The sequence below is a fragment of the Amphimedon queenslandica genome, unplaced genomic scaffold (assembly GCF_000090795.2).
Source record: "Amphimedon queenslandica unplaced genomic scaffold, v1.1 AMPQUscaffold_12856, whole genome shotgun sequence".
NCBI classification, from domain to species: Eukaryota; Metazoa; Porifera; class Demospongiae; order Haplosclerida; family Niphatidae; genus Amphimedon; species Amphimedon queenslandica.
This window is the reverse complement of record NW_003546908.1, coordinates 29,874-39,885: the sequence shown is the minus strand read 5'-3', so window position 1 is coordinate 39,885 and position 10,012 is coordinate 29,874. Positions and strand designations below refer to the sequence as shown.

Genomic DNA, 10,012 nt, shown 5'->3' with positions numbered 1-10,012 from the left:
TTCTGAATAAGAATCAAAGAATGAATCTTCAATATTTAGCCACAGCTGCTTCCTTTTTGCTGAGTATATTCTTTTAGAATTTTGACATAGGGAAGAATAGCGTGCTTTAAAATACAGGTTCAACTTCTTTAGTTTTCCTTTTACCCATAGAACATGACCAATGACAATTGCAAAAAATATCAGCAAGATAAGCATTGTACCAAAATTGAATGCCAGCACTAGTCCATTCATATTACTGATGAAAAAGAGATACCACATAAGTATTGCTATGAGGAGAGCAATGAATTGTATCAGTAAATTTAGATAATTGAGCCAGCTTGCTTTATAAGGTGGAAATAAGGCTGCAGAAAAGATGTAAATTATCCATAATATCATAGTGAATATGCAGAAACTGGAAAAATGTTCTTCATGTATTTGACAAAAGAGAATATAACAGAACACTACGACTAACAGTTGAGCTGGAAAGAAAAACTCTCGATTGTACTTATAAGGAGCATGTATGGCTTCATAAACTGGGCGAAGGTATTCCCTAAACCTGTTGATTTTCATTACCAATCTACCAAATAGCAATATACCAACATAAACAATTAGTATAGGCCAAACTATTAGAGATGTCATGATCATTAAAACCAGGTGACTACCACTTCCATACTCTGTGGTGCCATCTCTAAGCCAAACGTGAAGTGGTACATCAGTTGTATTGAGATGTATAATGCTATAGGTATACACATTCTGTACAGATACGAGAAAACTTGAGAAAGAGAGATGTACAACGGTTACGAGAACTTGAATTGATGATACAGATATTTTATTTGAGAGCTTCACTGAATATCTGCTAATAATAATAAGAAGCACTACAATCACCATGAGATAAATTGGAAATACTAAACTAAGTGCAAACTTCCATGCTTCCGTCATTCCATTGTACAAACAAATTGGGTAATTGAAGTTGATGTTCAGGTTAAGTAACGAGATTAATCCATTACTGATTGAGTAAAAAACAGAAACAAAATTACGACTTCTTAAATTGAATTGATTATAAGTCACAAGTATTTGAGCATAAAACACAATACCATTCATAGTACCTGTAGTCAGTGTGAGTCTGAGAGCATATAACAAATAGATGAAGAGAGGACCAGCGACTGCATACGCTAATGTTGTTAACAGCCACCAGTTACTGCATTTGCTGCATCGAATAGATCCAAACACTACACTGTACCCAGGAGAACATTGGGAGCATAGTGGGCCCCTTCTATTAGTAGTACAAAGAGGAGCTGCATCAGATAAATCTTTGTTCGTTATTTTGATATCTGTACCTTTTACAAGGAAAAGATTATGAATACTATCCAAGTAACAGAAGAGGTGACAAGATTTGGCAGCACCGAATGCAGTTGTACCACTAGTTAGATTCACTAACCCAATCCAACCTGCCATATAATATCTTGAAATAGTTGATAATGGATTAGAATTGTTGATGAAAAGATGAGAGCTGATCTTGCATACAGGTTTGAACTTGAGCTTTTTGAAAATATTATCACAAGTACAATTATTCGTGACATCAGTGAATTGGAAACCAATAGGACAGTTCAGGAAGTTAATGGATATACTCTGCCGTATTTTATAATTACCATATCCAGAATCAGCAATAATTGAAAGTGATGAATTATAGACATTTTTCCCACTCCTCATTTTTATAAAAGTCATTTGAAATAAAGTGTATTTATTCAGTTTAGTTAATATAATGCTGGACAGCTTCCATGATGTCACCTGTAGATTCACATTATAATTTATATTACTTTCAATCTTATGATATTTAGATCTAATCTCAAATGATACAACTGAGTAAGCATCATGACCAAAACCATCAGTTACTTGCAGTGGTATATTCACTAATTGCCCAGGATACACTTTAATGGTACTGTTAAATTCTTTACATCTGCCTTTGTAAATGAAGCAAAGCCTAGACATTAATGTAGAAAGGCTATTTTTTAATGTACCATTAGATATTGTCAGGAAAAATTTTTTTGCCAACGAAGTAGTGTAGTACTGATGGTTAATACTACAGTTATAAATATTGGAACTAAGGATAGAGCTGCCAGAATAAGCAGCATAGTTATCTTTAAACATCATTGAAATGTTTGACCATTTTTCAGCTTGAAACATACATTTGCAATTATGCAAACAGTCAGAATCAAGTGCAAATATTGCTCCACCATTTATTGTAGCTGTATTACTGGAAAAGGTTGCTCTTAGTCCATCGTAAAGTTGGAACCTGCTTTTACCATGGAGGCTAAAAACAGCACCTTCTTTTCCTTCATTTTCTGTGAAAACTAAATTACCTTGCAACACTACTATGGTATTTGTAATGTTAAATACTCCACCTATGTTATTTGAAAAATTGTTGTGTTCAATCAAGAATAGTTTATAAATACTCGACACAACAAATAAACCTAGGTTTTCAGCACCATGATACTGAAACCGAGCCACTGTATTTTTGAATACTAGCTGAACTCGTTTGCCTCCTTTGTGTGCAATTGCAAACAAACATGTGGCAACATTTCCTATGAAGGAAGCATTATCAAAGGTTACTCTGAAGGAATTTTGAGGGGGATTGATTGAAATGATGCTAACGATACTGTAGATTTTTACGTGCCTTCTCCCATGATCTAAAAATTGACAATTAATCAATGAAAGAGGCTCAAATTCCCGTTGACTCAATGATAAAATGTGTTGCTCAGAAAAATATTCTACAAAGGAAACTGAAGCTCCAACCCAAGTGGAGTAGTTGAAGTTATAATTTTTCCAAAAGACTGCATCTAAAATTATTGTGGAGCTGCTTGATCTAAAATTATTGTAATAAAATATCAAGATTGCACCAGCTAAGGAGCCACTGTTGGCATAAAAACATGAATGACCATTAACTAGTAGGTTGACTGTGAACTGCTGCTGAGTATAGTAAACTGTTATACCACTTCCATGTACGATTGGTAGCGGCCCTGTATTGATTTCTTTGAAGTATGAGAGACAGCAAGGTTTACTGATGTTGGCTGTATTTTTAAACATTATAGCATCTTGTATTGTAACATTAACGGGATAACTTGATGCTTCCAATTGTTCCAAATGTTTACTGCTGTCAGTGAAAAGCAGGAAAATTCCAGAACCAATATTTTCTTTTGTTGTGGACAGACATACTGTGATGCCTTTTATAAATGCACTCAATGGGTTAATGGCTAGTATAGCAAAACCATAATATTGAAAAATTTGTACCCCATCCATTGATAATACCTTAATGTTTAGAAACATAAAAACAGCTGACTGGTATTGAGTAAAATAAACTCCAGAACTAGTAGAATTAATGGGCACAGTTGTATCCAAATCTCTCAAATGTCCACCACAGCCTTTCAAAGCTAACCTTTGTAAAGTCAAACTGGGCATGTTGGTGAATGCTAATACACCAGAAGGTTTCTCACACTGTATAATACAAGGCTTGGAAAAGGAATCACTGACTAGTGTGAGAGAATAAGATGTGTTAATCAGACAAAATGATATGTTAGAGGCAATGTTATGGGTGAGATTTGTAGACAGTACAGCAATAGTGTCTTGAATCAGAGGTTGACCACTGCAAAGAAAATGCTCCAGTTCACCATCTCTAGTAATATTTACCTGGTGAAAGCTGATAATGGTAGCTGGTAGCAAGGATAAAAGAGTAAAGAGTATCAAGAATGTCATCACTACTACACATGACTCCGTAGTTTAAACAATGACTGAGAGCAGTTTTATACTAAAATTAAATTTAACAAAATCAATTATGACAGTTTTCAATGCAACTTTTAAGTCTGTTAAATAAATCATTAAAATCATTCAACAGTTTATACTACTGAAAACTATGATACAAGAACAAACTATAAACACTCTTTTAATGGCCATAATTATCCAACAAAAACTGTATAGTATAGAAACTGAATCTGTTTGTTGTATAAACTGTGAGAAATTTATTTTAACTAGACTGAAAGTTACAATAAAAGCTGTCGTCATTGTTAATAAGTTGCATTAGCGAGCAGGGTAGCAAATTATTGCAAAGCTACATCTATATAATTTTGACACACTTCTGGAACACAAAATACCCTAAAAACTAACAATGGCAAACTACATGAAATTAAACTATTAGTTAGATTCTCAGTACATTCTGCAGGTTAAATAATTAGGTTAATAGTAACATTAGAGGATAGTTTCCTTATCTTCTTTATTCAATTCTTTCTCAAGAATAACACCAGAGCTATCACCTTGGCTTTTTTTCTTATCACTTTGACTATCAATGTCAATATATAATTGCTGTATACCATTAATTGAAGGTCAACTTACCGTATGAACCATAAAATGCTGATTATTATTATCATTATGATTAAGATCCCGATTACAACAACTATTGTTATTCCTATTATTTGTACAACAGGTATAGGAGTTACTGAAGCAGTAGTTGTCACAACAATAGTAGATGAATGTGAATTTAGTATTGTAACACCAGCAATTGTGAACCCAGCACTAGAATATTTTGAATCAGCTGCCTATAATAGATAATTACACATAAAAATTTAAAGCTAGGCGTACTACAATCGACATAACAGTCAAATTGCATGGGCAATCTGACCTATTGATGCAAGGCTTAAGAGTGTTATAATAAATTATAGAGATAAAATTTTTACTATCAGGCCCAGACCTGGCGTCAGTTACAATGCATAAAACCTCAATTACAATATAAACTCAATTACAATTATGCCATGTTGAAGTAGTTGTAATTACAAATACTATGTTTTAGATGACACAGAAACATGGGCTTGCTTTAAAAATGGAGAAGTTACTGGTTTAGTAGGTATAGTCACAGCTGTTGAACTCTACGTACTGGTTGCAGTTCAGCTGTCATAGTAGCTATAACATTATTTTTACCAGGGTATTTACAAAGCAAGCTAAATGAGCTAAACAGCATACTCTATGAGCTTACAAGAACCAAAATAATTGTACATGGCATTTGGAGCAAATTAATATAAAAATTCATTAAAATCCAATTTTAATCAAATTAGATACACTACATCAGAACATGTTGTATAAAAATTATTAATATAAAAAATTTATTGTAGGTATTTTTGACAAAATTTGGCAAAAAATTGTGTATTATTTTTGAGCAGCTTTAAAAATTATAGTAAAAATTTAATTCTAATTGGAATCCACATAAACTTTGTACATGACATAGATATGTGTTATGTATCATTATAGTATAGTGCGTGGGTGCATCAAAGGCACCACCCGTGCTGTATATCTCATACAGCACACTTCCGGTTCATACAGCACAGTTTGTGGTCCATACAGCACAGTTTGTGGTCCATACAGTACAGTTTGTGATCCATACAGCACAGTTTGTGGTTTTCTGTTGTATAAACTGTGACTGCCCAAAACTAAGAGCCACACAAGGTAGAAGACTCCGCAAGCAGACATTCCAGTCTCTTTTCAGTCTTTTGGTTCTCTTTAGGATATTCTTCACTTGGCCTTGGGCTGGTGCCTTTGATGCACCCACACACTATGACCATAAACTAGTAAAAGCATGGTACTCTTGCCCTGTGCTGTACTGGAAATACAGCACTCGAGGTGTGGTCTTGAAGGCCATACCTCACGTGCTGTATTTCCCGTACAGCACATGGAATCGTGCTTTAACTAATACATAAAAATTATAAAACTGGAGAAATCTCTTCTTGACATTTTTGGTAAAATTTTATCCAAAGACCCTATAAAAATTTGTAAAAATCCAATTTTGATTGAAATGAATTCAAACTTTATACACATCATAAACACATGTATGCATACATGCATCAGAACAATTATAAAAATTAAGAAATCTTTCCCTGACATTTTTAACAAAATTTGGCCCGTCCAATTATTGATAAAATTAATAAAAATTTAAATTTTGATCTGAATCCACTCAAACTTTGTACACAACATAAGTACACATATAATTATGTATCAGAACAAATTAAACTGAGAATTCTTTTATTCATAAAATTTTCTTGACAAATTATGGCCAATGACCCTGTACTATTTGTATGCAAAACTTTTAGGTAACTTCAAATTTTATGAAAAAACTAATTTTGATTAGAATTACTTAAACTAGACTACATATATGTCATCAGAACATGCATATCAACAAAAAATTTTAAAATGAAAAATTCTCTCCTAGCCATTTTTATATGGGTCAAGGTTATCTATAAAGCTCTACTGAGTTAGCTAAACAGTTCACCTCAGGAGCTGAAAAGAAGCTTATAACTATGTTTGTACTAGGAAGTACTGATTGTCACATATTCTCAGCATCTGTATTGAGTAAGTAGTTGGCAATTTAATTTTGATTAAAATTCTAATTACATTCTATTCAGGCTTAAGCCTCAATTACAATTATAATTACATTATTGTAATTGTTATTGAGCCTCTAATTACAATTACAACTGTAATTGACCCCAGGTTTGAATTCAGGATTTGCCTCTATATGCCTAAAATATCAAAAGACAGATTTCAAGGCTGTAATGCATACTAGAGTAAAAGCTCTACTAAAATTATTACTCATTATACGGGTACATAACTTAAACAAAATTATCATCTATTATTAGCTTGCCTTTAGAGCTGCAACTACTGCATTGGCATCAAAAGGAGCTCCAGATTGTCCTTTGATGTAAAACTTGACTCTTAGTCCATTAATTGTTTCAGTGATTTCAGTAATAACAATGTCATTAGCTTCTATCAAATTATTTACTGCTACCCTAGAATATGAGATTGTTCAAATACATGGCCCAAAAATTTTGCTAATTTTGTCAATTTTAAATAACATAATTTTAATGACTAAATCCTTATTATGCCAAGGCAAATAAATTTGGGCCATAAAATTTTATCTATACAGTACACGTTTTACCTTTTTCTTTTTTCAGAAGAAACACTAGTACAGTCATTGGTAATACAATAATCATTCAAAGCTTCTGCAGTTACATTTTTAAAACTCTCAATATCAAACTAAACAAAAGTATAAATGTAACAAAGACTTTTATATGCTACATACATTGCTTTTGTTGGTTCCACTTAAAACAACAATGACTCCTGAATTTTCTGGAAGAGTAGGAGTAGGAGTAACTGATGGTGACGAAACTGCCAGTAAGGAAGAAGGTGAATTTGTAAAACTGCCAAAATATGTAGACATAACAGGAGATGAATTAACAGTTGATGAATATGCAGAGGACTTTGAACTTGCAGATAAGGAAGGAACGGGTTCCACCAGAACTAAGTAATTCATAATATGGAAGTATAATTAAGACTAACAGTTACCTTTGCATGATCCATCCTGAAAGATTGTTCCTAATGGACAGAAGCAGTCAAAACTTCCAGGACTATTCACACATCTTATCCTAGGCTCTGGACAAGAGCCTAGCACCAGACACTCATCAATATCTATAACAGTAGGAAAAAATTAAGTTAAATTTTTAAAAAGCAAATTATTAATACACTGAGTTTACCTGTACAAGTAAACCCATCAGACTGGAGTTGAAATCCATCTGAGCAGTTACACTCAAAGCTTCCTATGGTGTTGATACAAATCTGAGTACAAGGATTAGTCTCTGAGCACTCATCAATATCTGAATAAAGAGATCATAAGTTTTAATTATTTTTCGTTTAGCGAATCCTTTTACCTGTGCAGTTTGCCATGTTAGTTGATAAATCATACCCACTTTGACACGAACAATTTTTAGTCTTAGTGTAATTATCATAAACACAAAACTGCTCACACATGCTATGATCTAAACATTCTCTGTTGGGATCATCTATAGAGAAATAAAATGAAGACAAAAATAAGGAGAAGCTTTTAAACTATTAGCTTACTCTGACAACTACGACCATCATCTTGTAGTAAGAACCCATCATAACAACTACAACTGAAGGATCCATCAGTATTCATGCATTCTTGCTGGCAATTATCAAGTAGCTTCTCACACTCATTAATTTCTATCACATTGAGTTAAAAGGTTAATTTATTCATATTTATATTTTACCATTGCATGATCTCCCATCACTATGAAGTTCATATCCAGGCATACATGTACACTGATAACTGCCAATAGTATTGTTACAGAAATGAGAACAATTGCTGGTACTAGTTGAATTACATTCATCAATATCTGCATGTGTATAAATTATCATCATAAAAACAATAAATGGCTGAACTCACCATCACATATTAATCCATCTCCAGTGTATCCACTAGGACAAGGTGGGCAAGTGGCACCAGTTCCAGGTGCTGGTACATCAGTACATGTAGCATCATTGAAGCATGATACTTCAGTACAACCATCATAGTCATCCTCACAGTACTTTCCATTGTATGCTATGAAATACAACAAAAGCAATTAGGCCACTCCAATTAGACTCATTGTTTACCCACACTGGCAAAGAAAACATCAATTTATATTGCAACATCAAGAATTTCAATTGATATTAATAAAGCCGTTCAGCCCTTCCCATAAAAAAAGGAATCATGGCTTCCCACAGAATTCTGGCTAATGCCCATGCATATTCTTGTCAGTGAAGTTAAAGTTGATCAAAAATCGGGATAAAAAATTCTCCACTTTTATAATTTTTGACATCAATGTAAATGTTCTTATGTTGAGTAGCAAAGTCCCTTTACACACTATATACAAAATCTTCGGCTAAATTTCACCAAAAATGACAAGAAAAAAATTCTTAATTTTAATAATTTTTTCTAATGCATATAAATGTACTTATATTTTATCTTAACTTTGAGCTGATTCGTATCAAAATTGGTTTTTTTAATGAATTTTTAAGTAGCAAAAACATTGGGTCAAAATAAAATCCCTGTACTAAAGTAAGGGACTTTAGAAAAATTTTGGCAAAAAGGAGAGAATTCTCTACTTTTATAACTTTTCTGATACGTATACAAAATTGATTTTTGTGAATTTTAATTTAAAGAAAGCCATGTAAAGGTACCTACATGTACATGTATTGTAATACTTGTCAGCTCATAAAGTTTGCTTTTGTGGGAACCCTGAATTGGAGTGGCCTTATGGACTAGCACAAATTACGATACATGTAGTTTATACCATAGATAAGCCATTAATCATTAATTAAAATTTCCTGTACCTTCGATACAATTGCATATTAAAATCAACGGGTTACTGGAAGCATTCTGCACACCTTCAACAGTACAGCTACCTCTATCAGCAGGACAGCCACAAATTCTCACCTATATGATAATACTAGTAATTGTATGCTTGAAGAACAGTGCTATAATAACTTGAAAAATACATACTTGAGGAGTTAATACTGATGTGGCATTGAATGAGTCACTTGCTATCACAGTAAATGAGAATTCGACAAGAGAAAAATGTGTTACATTAAGTGTCCATATTGATCCATCTTGATCAAGTGTGTATGGAAACTCTCCATCAAAAGTAACACTGATAGTGTCTCCAGGGTCTGTGATATTTGTTGTGTATAGTGCAGTTTCTCCTACTGTTAGCATGAAAGTATCACTAGCTTCAATTACTGGAGGTAAGTTATCTACATAAAGACATTGTAGTTATTGATACAAGTAAATTTTGCTATCTACTCACTTCCTATTTGCTTGTTAAGTTCATTTTGTTCCATTGTTGTCTGAGTGTCTAATGCTAATTCTTCATTCTTTGTTTGACTGTAATCAAAAATGCACTCAATCTTATTAGACCCTCCACATATTCTCTCAGCTTCTGCTCTAGTTTCAGGATCAATTTGATCAAGAAATACTGGAACATGGTTTGGATTGGAGTAACTTGCATATGTCCTTTCAGGAGCATAAGTAAACAGGCTTTCTTGATCACTTTGGACTTGCCCTATAAAAAATATTTATAATATGTTCCATTACAATAGTATACTGGTACATAAATTTTAAACAAAATCTTTCATTTTTCAGCAACAATTAATTGCTTACATG

The 10,012-nt window shown here is 33.1% G+C and overlaps 1 protein-coding gene across 1 annotated transcript in view; it reads right to left on the bottom strand.

Annotated features, from left to right (window-relative positions):
• Positions 1–4,005: 4,005 nt before the first annotated feature.
• The window catches only part of LOC109586502 (mucin-like protein), an 11,656-nt gene continuing 5,649 nt past the window's right edge, over positions 4,006–10,012 (bottom strand). The window contains exons 10-23 of the mRNA XM_020002695.1: positions 9,657–9,911; positions 9,353–9,603; positions 9,184–9,286; positions 8,255–8,410; positions 8,079–8,204; positions 7,909–8,031; positions 7,719–7,850; positions 7,545–7,664; positions 7,357–7,479; positions 7,094–7,311; positions 6,950–7,047; positions 6,656–6,800; positions 4,363–4,565; positions 4,006–4,309 (exon numbers count right to left, since the gene is read on the bottom strand). Of these exons, the coding sequence (XP_019858254.1) occupies positions 4,219–4,309; positions 4,363–4,565; positions 6,656–6,800; positions 6,950–7,047; positions 7,094–7,311; positions 7,357–7,479; positions 7,545–7,664; positions 7,719–7,850; positions 7,909–8,031; positions 8,079–8,204; positions 8,255–8,410; positions 9,184–9,286; positions 9,353–9,603; positions 9,657–9,911 (2,144 nt within the window). The 3' untranslated portion in view covers positions 4,006–4,218. The remainder of the gene's footprint in view (positions 4,310–4,362; positions 4,566–6,655; positions 6,801–6,949; positions 7,048–7,093; positions 7,312–7,356; positions 7,480–7,544; positions 7,665–7,718; positions 7,851–7,908; positions 8,032–8,078; positions 8,205–8,254; positions 8,411–9,183; positions 9,287–9,352; positions 9,604–9,656; positions 9,912–10,012) is intronic.